This window comes from Centroberyx gerrardi, chromosome 24 (genome assembly GCF_048128805.1).
Source record: "Centroberyx gerrardi isolate f3 chromosome 24, fCenGer3.hap1.cur.20231027, whole genome shotgun sequence".
NCBI lineage: Eukaryota > Metazoa > Chordata > Actinopteri > Beryciformes > Berycidae > Centroberyx > Centroberyx gerrardi.
Window position 1 is genome coordinate 6,987,997 of NC_136020.1, and position 24,586 is coordinate 7,012,582.

The 24,586-nt window shown below is 42.4% G+C and overlaps 2 protein-coding genes across 3 annotated transcripts in view; one reads left to right on the top strand and one right to left on the bottom strand.

Annotated features, from left to right (window-relative positions):
- LOC139928169 (ankyrin repeat- and BTB/POZ domain-containing protein 3-A) overlaps window positions 1-6,860 on the bottom strand; it is a 121,664-nt gene extending 114,804 nt beyond the window's left edge. For both annotated transcript variants that reach the window (XM_071920599.2, XM_071920600.2), the window contains exon 1: window positions 5,770-6,860. In XM_071920599.2, coding sequence (XP_071776700.1) covers window positions 5,770-6,634 — 865 coding nt within the window. In that variant the 5' untranslated portion in view covers window positions 6,635-6,860. The remainder of the gene's footprint in view (window positions 1-5,769) is intronic.
- Window positions 6,861-10,823: 3,963 nt separating this feature from the next.
- cry1a (cryptochrome circadian regulator 1a) lies at window positions 10,824-24,272 on the top strand. The gene is made up of 14 exons (XM_071920629.2): window positions 10,824-11,756; window positions 17,495-17,603; window positions 17,747-17,889; window positions 18,421-18,605; window positions 18,846-18,934; window positions 19,519-19,659; window positions 20,024-20,335; window positions 20,712-20,863; window positions 21,185-21,387; window positions 21,908-22,012; window positions 22,153-22,251; window positions 22,443-22,520; window positions 22,668-22,772; window positions 23,467-24,272. The coding sequence occupies exons 1-13, from the start codon at window positions 11,599-11,601 to the stop codon at window positions 22,766-22,768; spliced, it is 1,875 nt and encodes a 624-aa protein (XP_071776730.1). The 5' UTR covers window positions 10,824-11,598; the 3' UTR covers window positions 22,769-22,772; window positions 23,467-24,272.
- Window positions 24,273-24,586: the final 314 nt, after the last annotated feature.

The window sequence follows — 24,586 nt, forward strand, 5'->3', positions numbered from 1 at the left end:
CAATATTGAAGCATGGCATAGATAGCGCACAGGTCAGAATGTCTAGAAATACATTTAATCTTGGCCACACAGACTGATCAGATCAAAAATGCCAACACGGATCCCTGCACGGGTATTAAAAATGAATGAGAGGAATTATCATCTTTGTTCTCTCTGGCTCCCTGGTGTTTCCCGTCGCTAATTCCTAATCTTAATGACTACCAGATAAGCACACGTGTTAATTAATGAGCGCTGCATGGTAATTATATCTCAGAGGGACCAGTGCCAGTGCCCCCTCACCACCTCCTCCAGCTGACACTTCAGCCCGGTTCCTCCTTCTTCACTTCTATTCCCTCACAGCATTAGGCATCCAACACTCTCTCCCTCCTCCTATCTCTCCATCTCCCTCCGAACCGATGCTTTCACCCAATTTGTGGAAGCGGAAGGTGGATTATAAAACCGCGGCTTTTTAGTCTTGTCTCTGTTGTCCGGGGAGGGGGGGGGGGGGGGGGGGGGGGGGGGGGGAGCAGAGTCATGGGCGTTTTTGGAATCCTTACCAGTGAAATCACGGAAAAGCAAATGAAAGTCAACATTATCCCAAAGCGGTGGCATGGAAATATACTGAAAATGGATGCAGCTCATAAAGACAGAGCCTACAGAGACTGCCGCACATAGCTTTGCACACTATGACGTCTGATCACTGCTGCTTCTCCCTGTGAATAAAGAGGGGGCGGAGGGGCCTTTGGTCTTATGAAATTACCATGACATAAAAATACATCACAACCAGCTTGCCTGCGCGGGTGCTCGCATCTCCACCGGAACGATAGCAATCTGTCGGCTCATCTGTGAGCCCACCCCAAGGGGGGGAAGGACGGGCAGAAAATAATAACAGAACGGACAACAGTGGGTTTTGCCAGAGTCATGTGGTTATGAGTTGAGCTTATTAAACCACGGTGGAAAATAAATACCCACACACTGCCCGCCCCGCTTCCCCCCAAGCAGAAGACACAACAAAATATGGTGTGAAAGACAGATAGTGGAGAGGGAGGGGGGCGTGGAGAAAGAGATACCCCGGTGCTAATTTAATAAAGCGACTATAGCGGGCTATGCAATTCCATTATGTTGTGTCATCTGTCCCGCGGAGCTTGGATCGGATCCTTGGGGTAGGTCACGCCAAATGACAGACTTAATCAGATACAATCAAGTCATCTGGGATTCCAAAATTAAACACTGGCCCCCGGCAGGTTTTAAAGCTGATGACCATGCTATTTGTTTCTGACATCACTTGTCATTAGATGAGCGTGGCATGTCTTACAGTGATGAAGACTGAGCCTAGCATTGTGGATTCTCGTTGGGATTTGTACCATGGAGATATTCCCTTGCAACGTGTTGTCGTACAAAGTTTGTATGATATCTTATGAAGTTACGCACCCTTGATTCATACTATGCCTACACATTTGATTTGTACTGTGCCTACACATGGCCAGTGCCTAAGGTTACAGTTATAGTACAACAACTCTGGTTAAGGTTAGGGTTAGGGTTAGGTTTTGGTCATGGCCAAATAAGAAAAACGTCTGCTGAAAATGAAAACTTCTAGCCTGGTTCCAGACTCCTGAATCGCGACCCGCCCACTCATCAGAGTCCGGTGTTGCAATTTCTCAACCGGAAAAACGATCGGGCCAATCAGCGCCTTTGCAGGCGGGGCTAAAGTGTGAACCGTTCGTGCAACGGTTTTTCATTGCCGTTTCGGCAGAATAATATTTGTTGAAATCATTCCTTAACCAACATATTTTTGTCAAAAACGACCAACATTCTTGGTAAAGTTAGTAAATACGCCCAGCATCAGTGTAACTGAAAATAACGTCAGAGCGGTCGGATACGTCAGTCACTAGTGCTTGGTTCGGGGAAAATCAACCCCCCGACACAGAAAACGACTTACATGGAGGCAGTGTCAGACTGAATAATGGAGTGGAAACAAAATTGCCATTCCTGAATATCAGGCTAAAAAACTTCACTAACAGCAGAAAACGTCTTTGCATGAGTTAGGAATTGAACCCAGGTCACCGGAATTAAAGCTCCCCCCCCCCACCACCAAATGCGCTCAACACCATTACTTCCCACGCGTTACTTCAATGTCAAAATACTTTCTGTTTCAATCACGTGAGGAGGCCCGCCTCCCATTTCACTTAATTCGTAGAATATGAAGTTGCGGTGCATTACTTTCCGTGACAGAAAGTACAGATTTGATATTAGAAAGATTGGCTGCGTCAAAAAGCCCCATGCAAGTCATATGAAACCCCTACATTAGCAGGTCCAAACTGAATCTTCAGACTCCTAAACCCTTTCCTTTTCATATACACACACTATGTGTTTCTATGCTAGTAAATGCCAGAAAAGGAAAACAAACAGACTTTAAAGATTTCCTACTGATTTTAGGGAGCATGTACCACTGCAAATAAAGGAAATGAAGAAAAGATTCCATTTAGGCCTGCTCATTAGTCACAGCATAAAGGATGTCACATGTGTATTCGTTCGGCGGGTGTGCAGAGGAACGTGGATTTAGTCATTATGTGCTGCACTGCTTTTGTGTCTCAGAGCCCAAGCGACTAACCATAATACGCTGCCCTCTCCCACCTCCCCTGTGACTAAATAGGACTGTTTCTTACCTATTACTTTTGTTTGCAAACAGCATAAACAGAAAGAGAAATAACAGGAAAAAAAGACTTAAGTGTTTCATTAATATGTATAAGGATGCTGAATTATTTAGCCCCGGGTCTGACAATAACACTTGTTTTTAATGAGTTAGTTCTCTTTTAGTGCAGTCAAGGGCTGTCATAAAACTGACGAAAACGGAGTTGTCAGAATATTTATGGGAGTTAAATGGGTGACAAAGGCCAAGAACGGGGCTTCTTGAAATCAAAACCCTTGTTGGAGAGAAAAAAAAACTGTCAGCTGCAAAAAAAAAACAAAACAGTTTTTTAAATCCCCACTTTTTTTTTTTTTGCCTTCATAACTGCAAGTCATAGAATGAGGTCATGCTGTTTTGTGTGAGTGCAAATTGCAGCCTCCTCTGCACCATCAGGAAATGATGCGTTCCAAGGGTAGGAGTGGAGGGGGATGTATGCTTGGCTCTGCTGCCTGTCTACAGAGTACCTGCTACTCTGTTGTTTAGAAATGCTCTTCCAAGACGGACATCGCCGATTTCATTAAAGGAGCTGCATGTAGCATTTTAAACATCAATACATCATTGTCAAATTAATACTGATACCTTGGTATAGTTACTGTAAACAAATGAGACCATGGTGGAGATCATTTGTCACCTCACGCCAGTGGTGTTGTCAGTAGTGTTTTTCAAAAACATTTCCCATAATCCCTGTTGCTTGCTGTCACAGAGGATGTTGCTACTTGTTCCCCTCCCTGGCATCAGTCCGAAGAAGGATAAGAGCCAATATGCATCACTCCTTCCACCATCTGCCATTGCGAGAAACTCTGAAAGCGTTAGCTCTGTTTGCTCTGGAAGAACAGCGCCCTCTTCCTGTTTCGTGCCGTAAAGTGACCCAGCAGATTTCCCGCCAAATCCGACCAGTTACCACATAGTGTGCAAAATACAGAGTAGAGGCTGGTAGAGGCTGTCAGTCTTCTCGTTTGTTTTACGGTAATTCCATTGATGTCTCAAAATGAATGTGCTAATGATTTATTGATGTTAAAATGTTAAGCATCTGTGCCGCGCTGCACAGGTATGACAGCGTATCAACATAACAGCTGTAGCATCGGCCCAGTCCAACAGACAGGCCATTGATCCAGCATGTTCTGATGCCCTTTATTCAATCAAACTGCACTCAAAATAGTCAAAAGGACTTTGAGGAACCACAGAGGGTTTGTTTTAAATCCCTGGATAAAGGATTCATGAACCCCTGACATTACTGAGCGCTCTGCTTTCAAGTGACAAACGCTAAGGTGCTTATCACCTTTAACGAACCCCTGCTGAACCTGTAGTTTTTAGTGTGAAGTATAGAAAACCTGTACTGCCAGGGGGCTTGGGGGGGAGGGGGGGCAGAGGATGGGACAGGGGAGTGATGAGTGGGATGGGAAAGTTGGCCATGGCCCTAATTTGTTGTTATATTCAGATTTTTTTTATGTTTGTTTTGTATTTTCTTTGTATTTTGGTGCATTTTTATTATTGTATGTACTGTCAGGTATATTTTATACTGTTCCACAAAGCGTTAACCATGCCCTTGCATAAGCTTCCCCGATGGACTTCGACTTTCATGATAAGCACTAGGGCTGTACAATTAACCAAAACACAATCTTAATTACTGGCTACTGCAATTTACAAATCACACGAGGCAGCAATTTCTCATCAGAGGGAGAGGCGTTTTCAGATTGCCTCTGGAACAATCTTTTCTGATAATGCGCAGAATACCTAATCGAATCAGGTTTTACATTTGGGGAATTCTTCCATTATATTCCAACTAAGCAAACCCAAGCATTAGCATCTTGTCTTTTACCCCCAGTTAGTTTTTTATTTGTGCTGAAAAATAAATTTACATAGAGCAAGCTGTTTCCGTATGTATCACGAATCGTGTTTAGCAAAGGAATCGCAATATGATTTTTTTGTTGGTCAATATTGTACAGCCCTGTTTGGCACCCAGTTAGAGAATAGCATTTACAGTCCCTTCTGCTTTATAGTTAGAGCCAACTCATTCAAGGCTTTGGATATGAGGGCCAGCCCACACTGACAGCTTACACCTTCTGGAGTGAGATAGCAATAGCATTAGGCCAACACACAATATCAACACAAACCCTGTTTTTGCAAAATCGAGACACACATCTCATGTATGCACTAATGCACTTTGCAGCTTCTCTCTCTCTCTCTCTCTCTCTCTCTCTCTCTCTCTCTCCTGTCAAACACAACCTCAGAATGTGTTGGATTGGATAAACCACTACACCAAAAACACGAGGTAACATTCTTGTCTCCTATGTAAATCCAAGTAGGCTACACAATGGCTTCAAAGAAACAGAAGTTGGAACTTGTTTGATCCTTGCAGCCATAAATACCTATTTGGACTGTTGTTGCTCTGGGGGGTTGGATAACCAAGATAGGCGGTTCCTGTTACCAAGGTGGGTCTTGAGGTTCAAGCTAAGGGTAATAAATATTCAAGACCTTGTCAAGCTCTTTTGTCTGGTTGTGTAATTAGATGAGGAAGATAAGCAGTGGTTATTCCCCAGCATAATTATCCAATTATAGTCATATTACTTTTCCAACTGGGCCAAAACACTGAGCAGATCATTTCCATCGCCGCTATCAGCTTAATGTGTTTTTTAGTTTGTGCACTGCAAAAGGTTTTAATCAAATATTGAGTTTTACAATTATGTTTTTCTTAAAGCAAATGAACAAATCTGCCAGTGGAGGGAGATAATTGCGCTTGTTTCCAATGCAAATGCTGTTGCTCCAAGCATTTTCTAATTTTTGAGATACTAGTGGAGTGATTTGCCTTATTCTGCCTTGTTTCAAGATACTGCCACTTGCTTCTAGAAGATTCCTGAAACAAGTGGAATTATCTCACTCCATTGGCAGAATTTTTCACTTGTTTTAAGAAAAAAAAAAAAGATTTAAAGGCTGAATGTGACTCTAATTGGCTTGCTATGGTGGATTTGTTTTTGCAGTGTAGCCTATGAGCAGAGTGGATTCAGGACACAAGCCTCCAACACGGACCACCAGGGGCCAAACTGTGTCCAGTCACGCTTCAACAAATCACTGGTGAAGGCTTGCATTCCAACTTTTCTTACCATTTGCGTTCTTGCCACATATGAGGTGCTGGTAGGGCTGCAGCAGACCCCAGATCTCCGAGTCGTTGTTGATGGCTTGCTCCAGTGACTCCAGCGTAAACTTGGGCACGCCGTTGTCCCTCTCGACCAGTGCGCTGCGCTGGACGCGGCCGAACACCTCTCTGAACAGGCTCTCCATGCAGGCGGTGAGGTATATGGCCGCGTGTTCGTGGACCCTGAGGGCCACCCGACTATCCACCATCCATTTGAAGAACTTCCCCACGGAGAAGACCAGCCCGCAGCGCGCCGACTTGCCCCGGCTGAACTTGTCCCCGGTGCTCATGTTGTAGAGCGACAGGGCGCTGAGAGCCGCCGTGATGCAGTTGACCGAGATGGTCCAGGAGAGCACCACCTTGATGGCGCTCTGGATCTCGTGCTTGGTGCACTTGGCGTAGCGCAGGCTGAGCCGCTGCGCCTCCCGGGCCACCCGCACCAGCGCGCGGCTGATGAGCGCCGAGAGCCGGGCCAGGACCTCCGGCGACGGGCTGCCCACCATCAGCTCCTCGTCTTTGCTCAGCGCGCCCTCCACCTCGCCCAGGCTCCATGGCACGTCCTCCAGCTCGGGCAGCTTGGCGCACTGACCCGAGCACTCCAATATCTCCGTGTCCTCCGCCAGGACGGTGTTGACAGTGTCCAGGCTGTTGTGTCTGCTGTGCATGGATTCCGTCAGATGCCAGCAGTTGCCCCCATGCGCGTAGGACAGATGCGTGTCGGAGCAGCACAGCGACACGCTGGACGACCTGACCGAGTCCGCGGCTCCACCATAACCAGAATCAAGCGTTAAATCCTCCAGCGTCCTCACAACTGTCTTACCCTTGCCTGCCATAACTGCACCGCATACTGTTAGGTATGCTTGGTTTTTTTCCAATTAAATGCCACAAAGTCGTCTGGTGCTATTTCCCAGCCGCTGCCCGAGGACTTCAGTGTATTCCCCCAGCTCCAAAAAAAAAATATTGATCCGTGAAATGAAGGAAGTGAGCGTCTACTTTCCCCTCTTCCTCAAGTGACTGGACGTCTTCGATCCGCTGTTGCCCACAACTTCATCCGCGTAACCTGAGAGCGCACAAACCCTCTCAGCGCTCACTGCAACAAGCGCAGCACGGCACTCTGATGGGGAGGAGGGGCGAGGAGCCTAGCGGGCTGAAACGAACCAATCCGCATCTCCATCAGCCTTGAATGACACGGATAACCGGTTACCTTTCAGTGAAGGCTATGGTGGTGGTGTTAAAACACAGCAGCAGAGGCAGAGACACATATTTACTGTACCAGCCAATCAATTATTCAGGTAGCTGTACTGTAGTTTAGGAGGTTTATTTAGGCTACCAATACACACTGATAATAACCATATGCCCACTCTCAATGAAGTGTGAACATATGTCTGCAAAGGCAACTTGAATTAATATCCCCATGAGGAGAAACGCTGATTTGGAGCCAAACTGAATGAAGTAGGATTCAGTTGACATTCTTCTATCCACTTTATTTTCAGAGGCTTTAAAAGTAGGGATCATATTATGAGTTCCTTGGATTTCCCTAGTTGAATTTGACTTCACTAAATCCGCAGTTCTATCTCATTCTGTTCAACTAATATTTAAGTTCAGCTTGACTTCCAGTTCAAGTTCATGTTTTGGAATTGGATGTGACTAAATACAAACATTCTGAATTGTCCCCAATCCTGAATGGTGAAAAAAAATCAAATCCAGTGTTAAGTAGCTTACATTATCCCCTATTTGTGGGCCTATAGGAGTCCACCACTGATCATTTTAGGTGAGAAGTGAAAGTGGGTCTGCAGCAGCAGCAAAAGTAGCTTTCTTCAGGAACGCCAAAAGCTTTAATGCCAGATCCCCATAAATATTTTAATGTTCGAGGCACGCAGCTTGGAGCTTTTTGAGATCAGACATGGAACTCTGCCCAATGTCCAGCGTTTCCAGAGGTTCAGCAAAATAGACCTACACTCCTGCTCAGTGGATTTAGGTTTAGCATCTTTTCATCATTATGCTGAACTTTTTATCTTCCATAATACAGTGTTTTTGTCAGGTTATAAAAACAAAGTGTGAGTGAGTTGAATTCTGGGGACATGCGGAGAGGAACAGTTGGTGGAACGATGATTCATCCTTCTGCTGGGGCTTCTCCTTGTACGTCTGAGTTGGACCAACCATCTGTCCACACAGCCTCCCATGCCAGAGGCCCCCGATATTTTCTTTGCATGACACTGCAGTATCCATGGTAAAAACTTACTACACTGAAATGAAATGAGATGTGAGAAATGGGACGCCTACTCTTAAAAAGTGATTGACAGGGAAAAAATGACAACAAATCAGGCCAGGTTTTAACTTACTGCTGGTTTTTCGTTGACAAATGATGAATGATACCAGACTGGACCATCTATCTTGTGGAGCGGGGGTTCTCAAATGTTTTTTATGTCACCCATTAGGTCATGGACCCCCATTTGGTAAGATTTTGTCCCAGAGACCCATATGGGAAGATTGTTGTTGTTGTGGATTCAGGATTGAACTGTATAAATACCCAGTAAGTGAGGAGATAATAGGTGAGAGTGAAAGCTGTGATAAGAATAATCATTCTTATACATCCTCTAAGTGGGATCATTTAGTTAATTCAATTATAGTGAAATTAAACTATTCCTCACTTTGCTGGGGACCCCCTGAAACCCCCTCATGGATCCCCGAGAGACCCAGAACCCCACTTTTGACAACTACTGTGTCAGAGATATCGAATGATGAATTTCGGCTAAGATTTTTCCCTAAATTATCCCCCTAATCCCCTAAATTATAGCATTTTCAGTCAGGAACTGTTCACTTCTAAGCAGTTGTCTCCATGAATTTAGTATTCATCCAGATGTCTTCAACCTAAGACTGCAGAAAAGACGTTTCTCCACGTAGTAAAGAGGACATTAACTGAGTTCATCAGCAGTCTGCCATGAGCTCTTGATGCAATGCAGCAGATCTCGCTGACTAACTCAGGTGAGAGTGGTGGAGGTGGGCAGCTGTCGGCTGTACGTGCACTGTAGTCCTCTAAAGCCTGTCCTCACTTGTTAAGCCTTGGTTGCCTGGTAACAGCAAAATGATCATGGTTTTGCAGCCAAGATGATAGATTATTAGTATTTTTTCCCAGAAGAACAAGCGCTTGTGCTTCCTTCGTCACTCTAAACACTAAAAATAACATTTTTCTGTTATGAGCCATCTTTTAAATCCTCTATTTTTAAAGATTTGCTTTTGTGTGGTGTCTTTCGTCCTTTTATTTTTACAGCATATTGCTTTTACATTCTATTATCTTTTGATCTTGTAGTGCCTTCTTGTTTTTACATGTTTTAATTTAATGTATTTTGCTTTTATTTGATTGTTAAAGCACTATTATTATTATTATTAGGTCTAATGTTATGAGGTTTATTATTATTAGGTCTACTATTATTATTATTATTATTATTATTATTATTGTTGTTGTTGTTGTTATTATTATGTACTGTTTATTGAAGGATAATACACTTTTAGAGCCTACATGAGCATGACAAAGTGCGAAACAAGACAGTGCAGCATGCAGTGGGAATGGCCCATCATTATCACCAGGCATAGAAGACTTGACTGGTCTGCTTGTAGTTCATGATGTTATACTGCCACCTTGTGGGCCAAAGGAGTCACTTCCTTCAGCCTCCAACCCAAGGCCGCATTTCATTCCTTGCATAATTAGAGGCCTATTTATATAACCGAATATTGTGACGCATCTCTTACAGTTTGCCGTCAGTCAAAGGAATTCAAGTCCAAAATAAAAAAGCGTGGCACAGCAACAACATGGTGAAAGTTTTGTGTCATATCCCAATAATAATCATAACAACAATACTAATAATGTTATTGTTACATCATTTCTTGGCCCCAAAACGTTGAAAAAAGTCCAATTTGTAGGCATTTTAGAGAAATGGGATGTGGTGAAACGGAAGTGGCAACAAACAGTTTAGGCTACTTAATTTTTACTTTAATCATACATCTTTATTTAATATCCAGTACTAAAGTACTAAAGTACTTCAGCTACTGAGAGGCCTGCTAAACACAGGCTACTTACCACAGTATACTGTTGGGTCCCCTACTGTTAAAGCATTTGGACAAAATAATTAGATTCATTAAATCATTTGCGTAATTCCACCACTGACTTGGACTGACTAGCATAATTTTGCATTGGTCTCAAAAAATACCTGACCAATCAGTCCAGACTGCTGCACAAACTTTTAGTTGTGTGTGGTAACATGCCATACTGCGAATCCGGAACCAATGACTAGTTGGAGAGGCAAAGTCAGTGAATTCTTCCTTCATGTTAGGATATTTTCTGTCGAAAAATGTTATCTATATACACAAATAACATTTCTTACTTAACTACAATGGCAAGGTGTTTCCGCACATCATATTACTTGTGTTTGTTATTGCAGTTATGAACCTGATGGCAAATATAAGCGAGAGGATTCACTTCTGCTTACTTCCGTCTTCGCTTAAATCCCGCTAGGCAGACTAGATCGCTTCTCTTGTGGCTGGGAGTGAATGCGAGTGTCTCACAATCAGTCACCTTCAACACCTTTTTTCTACGGGAGGCTTGTTTGATTTATCCAAACACCGTTGCCAATTGCTATTCATGAATGTTCTTGCATAAATTAGCTGGTGTATGCTTTAGCTAGGTCCTGCTAGTAGCCCAAACTTCTAAAATATGTTGCTGCAAATTATAATTTATTTGCTTCTTAAACCTTGAAGGAAATCTTGACAACATACTGTGGCGCTGAACAAGTTTGACATTGGTTCAGAGTTCAGAATTGCAGCGACTTCTATGGTCCTATCCCACTAGGTGACTATTAATTAATACTATTCTAATTTTAGACCGTTTGTGTGAACTATCTTGACAGATTTTCACCTTCTTTGAGTAAGCACGCTGCAGAAACGTGACTACGCTATGACGCACACAGCAATTTCGACCAATAGGAAACCCCGGGGCGGTGTGCGTCGTCCTGTGGGTGGAATCACGGCTGTAGGTGCGGCGAGGAGCTTGTCCAGCTATTAACGGCGGTTGGGGGAAAATTACAGATATACTACTCAAAACATCTATTCTACAGTGAGGAAGAGCAGTTATACGAGAGTAAGACTGGTTTATTCAACAGCAAGTATTCGCCCACGTTATACCCGGACGACGAATTAAATATCATTGGACGAAATTGTATTTACATAACCAGCTTTCCCAGGTCTTGACGGCGAGGAGCAACCGGTCTTGCCACGGTGTCCGGCGGTCGTTAGCAACACCAACTGCACCAAATTACAGGCCAGTTAATTACTGTTATTCAGTGTTTAGAGTACAGGTCCATTAAAGCCGTTTAGCACATATCTAGATATATTTCTATACGCATTTTTCACCATTCAGAAAAACAAGTTATACAACAAGTCAGGCTGGTGCTCGTCAGCGAACCAGGTCCTAAAGCCCGCCGTGTAACGTTCCGCATTGCCGGAGAGCGCGCGCTGTCTCGTGCCCAAATGGTTCAGCTGCACCCGGTTTTTAAATTCTTCGACATTATGGAAAAGGTTCTATTAGAGCAGGGTTAGGTGCAAAGTTGGACTGTATTACTTAAAACAAAGGGTTGTATGCACATATAGCTCTAGAGACACTTTTCTTTTTAAAATTGGATTACCCAGTGGCCTTTTCCCCCTTTTTTTCTTGGACATAATTGAAGAACGTCGGTATATCGGAATAAAGGTGGAATAAATACATAAAGACTTGCAAAAGGAAAAGGACTCGTCCAGTTGAGTAATGGTCGTTAATACGATCCACTGGTTCAGGAAGGGCTTGCGGCTCCACGACAACCCGTCGCTCAAGGAATCTCTGCAGGGAGCGGATTCTGTCCGCTGCGTCTACATCCTCGATCCTTGGTTTGCAGGATCTTCTAACGTTGGGATCAGCAGGTGGAGGTGAGGAAAGCATGTGTGTGTGTCAGTTGGAATGACAAGTTGTGTGCACCTGACATATCTTAGCCCTAAGGACCATTGGTAACACCATTCACTTACCACCTAAGTTAGATGTAACAGAGTTGTGTGTGTGTGTGTGTCATTGGAGTTATCAAGTTGGTCCTATCTAAAAAGAAAAAAATCACATCAGGGAGTATTCAGGACCAATGTTCCTTCTAAGTTGTGTACTGTAGTGGTCTAGGTTTAATAATTTATCACATTGACCAAATAGTAATGCCTTATCATTCATCAGTCATTGTTCCACTTGTTGCTCGACATGTTTTGGTGGCAAATTATATGAGATGCAGGGACTTTGCAATAACCATGGCCAAATGGATGGCAGGCTATGTGCTGTTGATATTGTATAGGCCTATAAGGTTTTGTTGTTTTCTAAAAAGAGTTCATTACTGCACACCAGTGAACTTTTTAGTGAGCAGCAACAGTTCCCAAACTTTTTCAGGTCAGCGATCCCCAGATTGTTACACTTTTAGACCATAGATCCCCACTTGATAAAGGTTTTGTCCAGGAACCCCGGTCTGAGAAGGTTTTGTTGTCTGTTTCTACTGTAGGTGAGGAGAGTGAAACCTCTGATCAGAATAATCACTCTTATGCATAATCTCCTAGTGGTAACATCTGGTGAATGAAGTAACAGTGAAATCCAACTAATCCTCATTTTGCTGGGGACCCTCTGGAACCCTCTCAACGACGCCTTGTGGTCCTTGGACCCCAGTTTGTGATCCACTGCCTTATAGTGTGTAGTTCACACCAATTTCAATCTCTCTCTCATCTCCTCTCCAAGTTGCGGGCTGCTACAGCACTGTCCTGGCAGGATAATCAAAACATTATTTTCCCCCTTCCATAGGGATTAGAGAGCTGGCAAACGTTGGCCTTTCCATATCCTGAGTAACTCATACATTTGGAAACACTGTCCCAATTTAGAATTAGGGAAATGTCTAGGTCTCCAGACTTATTTAGGCTTCCAAGTTAGCCAGAGCAGAGAATAATTAATTAACAAGCTCCTTTTTGGGGTCAGGCTCTGTGGCTGAGAGATTTCCAATTTCAAAGCAATGGAAGGGTGCCGGGGCTTAGTCTGAACTGTGCTGCCAGAGGTCAAGAGTGACTGAAATGGATGGGACATTCACCATTCCACTTTTACCCATAGATTTGAAAAAGATGAATGACATAATAGAGTCAGTAATGAAATCACACCATGCATTTTACATGTCAGCAATGGATTACATCTGTTTCTGTAGTTGTTTGTGTGTGTGTGTGTGTGTTTTGGAGCTTCATCAACTTTTCTCATATTACATATTGGCCTATGTCCGAATTTGACCTATATCCCTGCATTTGATAGGTAAAGAGAGAGTGTACGGTTCAACTATTGTAACTGTATCCTACAGCATTTCGCTGAACTTGAGACAATCAGAAAGTGTGTGTGCTTGTGTGAGAAAGGAAGAGGCCATTTTGGGTCTGCTCACACAAATCAATATGTGAAGTCTCATGTGACAGAGATAAGAACAAGGACTGTTAAAGTTAGTGGTGTTTTGGCCGGTATCTGTGAAGCCGCTCCCCTTCCAGCCCTGGCTTCGTCCTCCATCTTAACCCTAACCCATCAAACTAACAGTCAGAGTTTACCTTGAGTGTGGTGTGGAAACTTTTCTCAGTCAAAACAAACCCATCACAGCCTCACTCCAGCTTGGTGTGTGACCCAGACATTCATTCATTACAACCCCACAAATGTATGCTGTAGCCTGCAGTCACTCACTGTTTCTATGTGGAAACTACAGTAAACGATTTGTCATGTAACAATCTGCACATGTACCTGATCTGTAGCTGTGCCTCTCTGTTCATGACTGAATGAATGTCTCGCTGGTCTTGGTCATTTCCTTTCCTGCTGTGCGGTCTGGTTTTTATTGCGTTCCCATGCCGTGAGTGGAAGAGTGGGGCAGTAGCAGCGGCGCTCCTGTTATGGAGCATCCATGTTATTCTTCCACAGTTATGTAACAGCAGCCTGGGGTGACGCGGATCTAGGGGGTGATCTTCAGTGAGTGAAGATTATGTCATCGGGTCACGGCCTGATGACATAATCTTAACAACCTTCCCTCCCCGCTAACATCTCCACTCGTGGCCTAAGTAGGTCAGTGTGTTAGTAGAAAACCTCCCATCCTCCTTTTTTTTTGGGGGTGGGGGGGGGGGGTGGGGGGGTACATGATTAGGCGTAGATAATACAGGAAGTTTACACCTACGAACTTTGAATGGTACCTATAGCAACAACACGGGAAGGACCCTATTACTGCCGCTCTGTGTGTGTGTGTGTGTGTGTGTGTGTGCACACGTGCTGTGGACACACTGGACTAGCCTACAGTCGGTACATTCTTGTTCTTGGGGAAAGAGATAAAGCAGACATAAAGAAAAAAATGAGCACTAACAATAACTCTATAACTTGTGGTGAAAAACCCTTCAGTTGGCCACCTTTGACTTCAATTGGAATGTTTTTTTTTTTTTTTGCTGACGTCACATACAGTGATGATTAAACTTAGTGTGACGTGGATGCGGGCTGGTTGACTGCCAGTACATTAAGAACTCATCCACTGGCCACATGATTCAGCCTTAAGAAGGTGGTCAAGGCCTGCCTTTTTTGATTTATTGATATGTCACTGCATAACACATCTGCATACCGCAATGTCAGTTTTCTCAGCAGGCACACTGACAAAAACAAAAGTCCAGTGTTATTCCGCTAGAAATTATACTGGTAATGAACAATATTTTGAGATTAAGAGAATGACAGTGTAAGCAGTGGGTAAGAAATATGCCTTTCCAGTGCAGCAGGCTGGCAGGCAGCCTAAGTACTGTAGCCTGGTCATACTTATTTGTTCATGCAAAGTGGAACACCAAATTGGGCTATTTCCGAAGGAATAATGCTTAAAGATTAAAAGGAAATCGGTGCTCTCAAGGAAAATGATTTCCTTTTACTCTGCAGTACTACAGGTTGTAGGCCTTCATGGAGTTAGGGAGAGGTGTGTACGTAGTAGGCATTTATTTGTGGTTACGAATAATTGTCATATGATATGGGCTAAGTAATAGCATGTGATATTATTCATAATTTACATGAAGAGACATTCTCATGCTTCAATCAAGGAAAAAGCCACCTTAAACACAATTCAAATACATTACGTCAGTTAAGTGTTGACTTATGACTTTAACAGACTGAACAGACTTTAATTATTATGATTAATTATTATTACACTTTATTTGGATAGTCCAATGTTAATACTCAATTAACTATCAGGTGACAAAAAGTAGATGTTTAACAAAGTGCCACTTGCCTGTTTGGTGGATCTCCACAGAATATGTAACCCTGATTTATGCCTAACCCTAACCTAACCCTGACCCCATTTTTAAACCTAAACCTAACCCTAACCCTGACTCTATCTCTAACATTAATCCTAACCCTAAGATTAATCAAACACTGAGCAAATAGTCTATATATAACATATGCTGAACTAGATACAGAAGCGTTTTTATGGCATTGTGTACTCCAAAGCCATGTTCTTAATTGAAACTTCCCAATGACTAATGTAACTGTAAGTGTAGTTATAACCTCACATAGTTAGACCTTTCTCCTCCTGACTTTATTTTAGCACTGTGCCAGTGCAGGAGAAAGATTTGGCTTAAGCCATTGTCAAGTGGGAATAAAGGTGGGGACAAATCCATTGATTATTAGGATTATTTCAGTCATTCATCACATTTTCAAATCTAGGTAGATGAATGGCATTGCCCAATACATGAACAAGCATTTGTCTTGTGTTTACTTCTGTAAGCTCCAGAAAGGAAAGATTTTCTAGAATTTCCTATTTACATGTGAAACATTTGTCAGATTACTGTGGTCCTATTTTGGAAGATCTCCTCACAGAGCCAAGCAATTTCTAAACTTAAAACAAAATTTCTATGACGGGGGTATTTTTGTTGTGAGTTTATAGTTTGCTGTGGTTTCACACTTTAAGATAATCTTTGTTGCTTTTTATTTCTCTTTTATGAGTCGTCATGATGACGTCTGTGTCTGACTGTGTTAAGAATAACTCAAGAACAATACATGATAGAAACTTCATACTTACACCACAGGTTCTCCCTATAGAGTAGATGATCTCATTAGATTTTGGAGCACCTTGCTGCATAAATTTGCATATTAATGAGGAAAAACTGATATTCTTGAAATTGCTCTAACTGTAATGCTTTAAGACACAGAATTCATATTAATGAGATGTGTATGTGAAGTACTAGCCTATGTTGACATAGAAATATCTGCTAATTAATGCATTCATTAGCTTAATTAATGACCTCATTACATAACTGGTTATTTCACATAAACCGCATTATGGCGGAACATGAGGCAGCTCAAGTACCTCTTGTTCCCTAAATATATCATTGTCTAATATGCCATTTTGATGGATGCCTCTGTCCAAAACACCTTATACTGCCATGAGTGCAAATACAGTACGTTCAGTTTGGGCTGCTTCTTTGGGAACTCTAACCCATGCTGTGCCAGGTCTACTCACTGCTGAGGAATGCAGGACCACAGTTCACATCAACTGTGATAGCAACCATTGGGAGCAATGAGCAACGCCTCATACACCGCTGCCCCTTAGCTCAGGATCTCAATTTTAGTGAGGTGTGGTGTATGAGATATACTACAGTATATAGTATTTAATACTCAATCTTTTGTAAAGTAGTGTAATCTCACCATGAGCCTTGGGTTCCTGCGACTCAATTGGGTTGTAGTTTAATGGCTCTGTGGCTCCCTCTGCTGGGCTGTATATTACATTGACTCCCTGCCGCAGTGTTACATAGTCAATGCAGGCTGCCTCAACAAAAGAATACAGCTACCTTGACTGAGGAACCCCCCCAATATTCCATTATTTATGAGTTCGCTTTTTAAAAAAATGTTTTAACACAGATTGCTCACATTGTAAACCATGACTTTTATACTGCCTTTTCTCAGCATGTAATTACTGGTAGCCTTTGTTTGACTTTTCAAACACAATACAATAATACTGAATAATTTCCCTAGCACAATTAACCCAAATTGCAGATAGAAATCAAACATTAAGGTGTGTTCATTCCCATCCCATTTATTCTGTTGAGTTACTTATCCTCTGCTTCCCCCTGCTGTAAGGCATCTAAGCAGAGCCATTTTTTCCACAAGCGTCATTACCGTCATGGCCCAACTATACACAACCCCTGTATACTTACTTATTATCTTACGTAAGAAATCCCCACATGACTCCATGAAGGATGCATCTTATATTTGGTAATGGTATGTCTTTTGCAGATTAGGTGCAGCTGCTCATGCCCTTTTATTATGCATTCCACCTGGTCTAGAGAGAACATACATTTGGATCCAGTTAGTTGTGACTTGTGGCATTGAATAATATGTGTATAGGTGTGTTTTAATGACTTATCTTGAATAGAATTGTTTTCACTAAATCCTTAATAGGGTCTGGTCCCTTGGCGTATGATAGCAAGGTAATATCTCACTCATGTTTGACATGATGACCGTTTCACCACAAGGCAAAGCTTTTCCTAGTAGCACATCATGAGATTCTACTGACACCATGTGCTAGATCACTTTGAATAAACTATATATTAGTAAATGTTTTAACCATCCTGTTTCCCTCCTCAAATCCCTTTATCTCACCCCCCAGGTTCCTATTGCAGAGTCTTGAGGACTTGGATGCCAGCCTTCGTAAGCTCAACTCTCGTTTGTTTGTGATACGCGGCCAGCCCACTGATGTCTTTCCCCGACTTTTCAAGGTGACACGTTGATCTGATTTAACTACCGAACTAAGATTGCTGATAACAATATTACATTTTCTACGAGAGTGCATGGAAATAGGTGTGTTAACCCAAACTATTCCATTGTTAAGTTTGTTGTATTTTTATTCACTGTTCTCCAGGAGTGGAAGATCACTCGTCTGTCTTATGAGTATGACTCTGAGCCCTTTGGGAAAGAGCGAGATGCAGCTATCAAGAAACTGGCCCGCGAGGCTGGCGTGGAGGTGACGGTCTGCATCTCCCACACACTCTATGACCTGGATAAGTGAGTTGACATCCCTCATTCTTCATGGCTTATAGTAGGGTTACAGTGATATGTTGGTTTGCCAATATATTGGGCAAATATTGGCCTTATATTTTTTTCTCATTAATTCTTTGCTTAAGGTCCTAATGTATCCCACAGTTTCCCCTACCACTAAATAGGTGGGGTGTGTCACTGCCTTAAAGAGCTGCTAACCTCTTAAAAGAATATGTTATCCTTGGTTTAGTGGAGAGTTTTAGTGTCACATGATGGTTTAAATGCTGTTTCAGAGGCCTTTCCAACCTGCCAAGAACAAAATTTGGGGTAAACACTGAATACTTGAAATTTTTTGGCGGGAAAATGGTCAAATGTAAAGATATTGAATATCGGCACAAAATATTGTCTATCAGTGACTTCATTTTTGGTGTCTGCCTTCAAAGACCCTACCTTATAGTCCAAACACTGACCCGCTGAACTATTAAACTTTCCCTATGCATCTGTTAGTTCCATTATTCCTTCTTTTTCTCACACTCTCTATCTCTTTTTCCCCTGCAGGATCATAGAGTTGAATGGGGGCCAGTCCCCGCTCACCTACAAGCGTTTCCAGACCCTCATCAGTCGTATGGATGCAGTGGAGGTGCCTGCAGAGTCCATCACGGCTGAGGTCATGGGGAAATGTACCACGCCCCTCTCTGACGACCACGATGAAAAGTTTGGGGTCCCCTCCCTGGAGGAGCTGGGTGAGTAAGGCCAGAGAGTCGTGGACGCAGATGCTTTTTGTCCATGTCTCCATCACCCTCACATCAGCTGTGGGGCAGTTTGGGTTTCAGGGTGATAGTGGTGGGCTCTGTAGATCTACGTACAACTGCTACTTCAAAGAAAACATATAGACATGATCACACCAAACACTCCAATGCAAAAATACAGGGTGAGTCTTTAACCTGTCATTGTCCTTTGTGCTCTTAATGCGATTCCTGCAGGTTTTGATACCGAAGGTCTGTCCTCAGCTGTGTGGCCAGGGGGAGAGACCGAGGCCCTCACACGACTGGAGAGGCATTTGGAGAGGAAGGTATGTCAAAATCATCTTTTTCACACACACATACACTGTGAATACAATATATAGTACTGTACACAGTGTTTCCCGCAGTGCTCTATAGCCTTAGCAAGAATTGTCGGCCGCCTTGGCTGAGACAATCCCGCAGAATTAATATTTCATTGAATTGAATTTCATGTGGACCAAACTGTCACCCGAGTTTCTAAGTTGGATACAGTAATTAACCGTGACATCTCCAGGTCAAAAAGCATCACTTCAGAAGTAGAGGGGAGCATTAATGAAGGGAGCAGCAGTACGCCCAAGCCTCTTACACAAGTCTATTGTTAGCATTTATAATTGATGTTGTTGTAACTGCACATTTATATTCACTGCGCATCACTGTATGCATTTAGCCTAGGCTAGCCAATTGGCAACCTAAATGGATGCAAAAATTAAAAAACAAAACAAGAAACTAGCATGTTTAGAGCATACCGCGCAGCTTCTATCCCCAGTTTTTGCTTTGATGTAAACAGAAATGTTATCATGACATACAAAACATAATGCAATGTGGTGTTATTTTCATTTGCATATCTGATCATTTGTTTGTGTTGCTGTTTCAGGCATGGGTGGCCAACTTTGAGCGTCCCAGGATGAACGCCAACTCGTTGCTGGCTAGCCCCACAGGTCTCAGCCCATACCTGCGCTTCGGCTGTCTCTCCTGTCGGCTCTTCTACTTCAAACTCACCGACCTCTACAGGAAGGTAAGTCATTATAAAATGTATAGTTCTAGTGTACAGCTCAGATTGGCTGAGTCACATTCAAAGCCGTTGTAAATTAACTGTAAACAGTTCATTTTGATAGTAATGTGCTAACCGAAAATCACCACTTATACCTGAACCACCATGTTGTTTAGCTACTGTATATACAGTATGCTGCAGTTCATTTATGTTCGATAAATTCAGAAATAAAAATGATTTTGAATGTGGGCATTCGAACAAGTTAAACATGTGATCGCTGCTAAATTGTAGCAGCGAGATGTCCCCGTTCTTTCTCTTCTTCTGATATGACATGAACGCGGCAGTATTCAGTAATATTAATACATGTGTCACTTCTCTAACCCCCAAGGTGAAGAAGAACAGCTCCCCTCCTCTCTCCCTCTATGGTCAGCTGTTGTGGCGCGAGTTCTTCTACACGGCGGCCACCAACAACCCTCGCTTCGACAAGATGGAGAGCAACCCCATCTGCGTTCAGATCCCCTGGGACCGCAACCCCGAGGCTCTGGCCAAGTGGGCGGAGGGACGCACCGGCTTCCCCTGGATCGACGCCATCATGACCCAGCTGAGGCAGGAGGGCTGGATCCACCACCTGGCCAGACACGCCGTGGCCTGCTTCCTGACCAGAGGAGACCTGTGGATCAGCTGGGAGGAGGGCATGAAGGTAGGCCGTGTTGGGGGGAAGATGATAAAAGAAGGGATGTAGATGATCAAGGAAGGGATACGATGCATATTTTCTTGTTTTTACATGATGCATTCACACACCCTGCATATATGCTGTAATTGTTATTTTTTGTACTTTTTATTCATATATTTTTACTGAATACATTCTAGTGTTGTAACTGTCAGCTGCATCATGTTTGAAGTCTCCCTATTTGCTCATATTTCTATATATCTCATTCTTATTTACATCCTATTTTTTCTCAGATGTGACCCAATCATTAAAGTTTTGTCTAATCTAATCTAGTGGTAGGAGCTACTGAACAAGTGCAAGAGATTATGTTTTGCAGCTAATTGAGGCTCATGTTTTTTGTGTGGAGGTGTTTGAGGAGCTGCTGCTGGATGCAGACTGGAGTGTAAATGCAGGCAGCTGGATGTGGCTCTCCTGCAGCTCCTTCTTCCAGCAGTTCTTCCACTGCTACTGCCCCGTGGGCTTTGGCCGACGCACAGACCCCAACGGAGACTACATACGGTGCGCTTGCATGTGATACTACTTGTACTGTGAGGTCTCTCTGATTCATGTACAAACTGCAATTCCTGTGGGAATCTGTTGTATTGTTTTTATGTAGCTGTGGTCAGGGAGGAACCTCTATCATACTGGAGGTGGATGACTTTGACTGGCTGATATCTGATATTTAATAAAAGGCCAGTATCAGCCTGATATATTGGTTGATATACTGTATCTTCCAGCCTTGTAGACATGAGCCTGAGATCTTTTTGGTTGTTGTGGAAGGAAATTACACGACCCTGCAATACTTTCTATGCTTCTAACATAACATTTCTCTTAATTCAGGCGCTACCTCCCCATTCTGAGGGGATTTCCGGCCAAGTATATTTATGATCCTTGGAACGCTCCAGAGAGTGTACAGAAGGCGGCCAAATGTATTATTGGAGTGCAATACCCCAAGCCCATGGTGCACCACGCAGAGGCAAGCCGTCTCAACATTGAACGCATGAAACAGATCTACCAGCAGCTGTCCTGTTACAGGGGCCTTGGTAAGGAAACCACAAGATTGTGGACTCATTTCTCACAACAGTGTTGATCATGAACATGACACAGGATGGGATAGGGTAATTAAACAAAGATCACCTGAAACATAGATTCCTTTTGAAGTCATACGTAGGTTGGAGTATCCAAAGCTTCCTGCCAAAAGAGACAATACTACTAATAATAATCTTAGGTTATACAGTATTTTACAATACACAGTTACAAAGCACTTAACAAAGGAGTTATAAATAACATAAAACAACAAAATAAATTAAGTAATGGAAGAAATATAAAAGCAAGGCAAAAAAACAAAAAAGTAAACCATAAAAGGGAGTTCAAAACATTAATAAAAGATTGTTACATAAAAGTGAGTCTATAAAAGTGAGTTTCAAGAAGTGATTTTAAAGATGATACAGGTTTAGCCAGCCTAAACTCCTCAGGCAGGTCCTTCCAAAGTCTTGGAGCCCTAATGGTAAAGAACCAAACAGCCTCCTCACTGCTCACTGCCTCCTGTCTCTGTGTCCACAGGCCTTTTGGCTACAGTTCCGTCCAACACCAACGGTAATGGCGAGGCGTCCTCAGGCATGACGGGATTCTCCATAGAGGCTACACATGATGCTGCAGCTCCGTCCAGTAGGTGGCGCACTATCCAATGCTCTGACAGTCCAGATGTTTGGGTTCTTCCTAACTTCTTTTATAGCCCGCTCTAGTCAATGGCAATTCAGTTGTGTATATGAAGAGCTAGAGAGTGAGTATTTTACTTATTTTTGCAGGTTACCAGATGCCAGTCCACTCCCAGGGAGACTGGCAAAGCGGTGTCATGGTGTATCCCCAGGGTGACCCACAAACCAGCATCAGCACTCACCAGCAAGGTGAGGACCCTCAGCTACTACACATTTAATTCATCTGTTTCATTTGTCTAAATAACTTTGGCTCACTTTCCCCCTTACTCACACATTTGTTTTCCTTTACTTTTCACCTTTATGTTGCTTCACACAATACTCCACAATACTAAGAAGAAATAACTTCTTTGCTAATCCTTGAATCTTGTTTGAAATTCCAGGTTATGTAAGCACCAATAACAGTATGATGTGTTACACTCAAGGCACCCAGCAGTTTCCTGGCCCTGCAATGCAACAAGGTGAGTGTTAATATGCTATTACTGTTTGATCTGAGCTTATACTTCGACACCTTTATGCTAAACTTCTTCACTTATTATCTACTTAGTCACAGAGATGACAAGAAAGTGATTCCAGGTTGTATCTAAGCCCTGTTGTTGTGTTCTTAGGGCTTGGACACCACATCAACACCCAGACCAATGGCAAACGCCACAGCGAGGACTCTGGAAATGGGACTGGCTCTAAAGTCCAGAGGCAGAGCAGCCACTAGACAGGTTAGTTGGAAACTTAAACATAACTAAACTATTGGTATAGCACAATAACTATTTGTACAGCACATTTCTTACTAAAGTTTCATAGTAGGAGAATATAAATAGAAAACAAATTCAGACCTAGAATGGAAACTTTGGGATCCTCACAGCCATAATTGTGCTAAGGTTATCAAACTACCAGAGTTGACAGAAAACTGCCTTGTTAGGAGATAAGAAATGAAGCAGAATGTGTAATTCCCACACAATCCCTAAGGTAATCAGTTAAGATGAAAAGATCTAAAGAAGGTCATTTGTTATTCCGGCTTTATACACCATTGGACATTTTTAAGGGTTTCATTTTGGGAACATTTAGTTAAGTGGTTCTAATGTTTTCAGTGTTTCCATCAACTATGCAACAATAGAAACAGACAAAGGCAGCCATGAACTGAAAGTTGCCATTGATATAAATAGAAAAGATATTTAATGACCAGAAAGATAGCATTTTAAGTAAATGCTATGTTAATTATTTGTAACATGTATACCTAGTATGCAAGATGTTAAGTCTGGTGAAATGTGGTAAAATAATGCTTACATTTATCATAATGGAGGAGCTAACCAATTAAACTGTTAAAAATTAACTGTGTTAACTCTGTTTTGCATTTGACAGTGTGCTGCTGCATTTGATAACTGAAACATGTTTTTTTTTCCTCCCATGCAGGAATGACTTCAGACTCGCTTTCAGTCATACTGTGTACACAGCTATCACAAAATGGACGCAAAGACTGAAGTTCTGTTACAGCACCACACTGTCAAGTTGTTACACGATGGGTGAACATAACGTCAGTAGGAGCGTACGATCCTGTCATTAAGCACGTTCACAAGTTTCTTAAGTATCGGACTGTATATAACCACATGGACTGAACTGCCCAGCCAGTGCTGACATCCTCGCAGCATTACGGCGGGAGAGGCTGTCACACTACGCTGCTCTGAAAGTTAATATTGCCGGGACAAAAATCCTTGTGTATATAATGAATTTGCTAATTTCAGCTCACATACAACTTGTACATATTTGATATTGTATGTGTTTTCTCTCTCTTTGTGTAGCTATAGACCCATTGATATATTTTTGATATAAAAAATCATTGTGGATGGACCTTTCTTTATGAAAATTTTAAATAAAAGTGAAAGCATTTATAGACAGTCCAGTCCCTAGATGGTGAGAAACCTTGTTTCTCTAATACAGCTGCCTATCCTTTCATTTACTCTGTTTTCTCCTGTCTTTGGACCACCCAGTCTGTCTATCTGACAGACTCTACTTTTCTATCTCAATATTACGTAGTTCACTTTTACTCGTTTTATTCTTAACCACTGTAGAGGCGATATCAGTGTGATGTTACTATCAAGTTATTGCCCTTGTCAGTTGTTAATGAGAAAAGGTGACAGGAATAGAAACTCCTCATTTCATGGTTTCCCTCTGTGTAATCACCAATAAATGTACCACTGGAGTGTACTGCTTCACTTGTTTCTTGTTCCTTCTCAGTGTGCTTGTTTAATTAAAATTGGGTTAAATATACAAAGGGTCTCAGCCTGTTGTTTGAAGCTGCAGTGTTAAACAGACAAACTATAATATATCCAAACTGTAGCCAGGATGCCTCCCAGTCTAACAGAATTGGTATTTCAAATGAGATCAGTCTGGATGATGAACAATATGGATCAGTAGTTAATTTCCCCTATTGGTAACTGAGTATATTATTCACACAACAGTATACATACTGAAGGTTTTTTGTTCAGGACACTTTGTACTAAAGTCTGACATAGAAGAAAAGAAAATGTATGTG

Coding starts and splice junctions, on each gene's coding strand:
- cry1a (XM_071920629.2), top strand. CDS start 11,599: ATGGTCGTTAATACGATCCACTGGTTCAGGAAGGGCTTGCGGCTCCAC. Junction 19,660..20,023: donor TCACCGACCTCTACAGGAAG/GTAAGTCATTAT, acceptor CTAACCCCCAAG/GTGAAGAAGAACAGCTCCCC. Junction 22,252..22,442: donor CATCAGCACTCACCAGCAAG/GTGAGGACCCTC, acceptor TTGAAATTCCAG/GTTATGTAAGCACCAATAAC.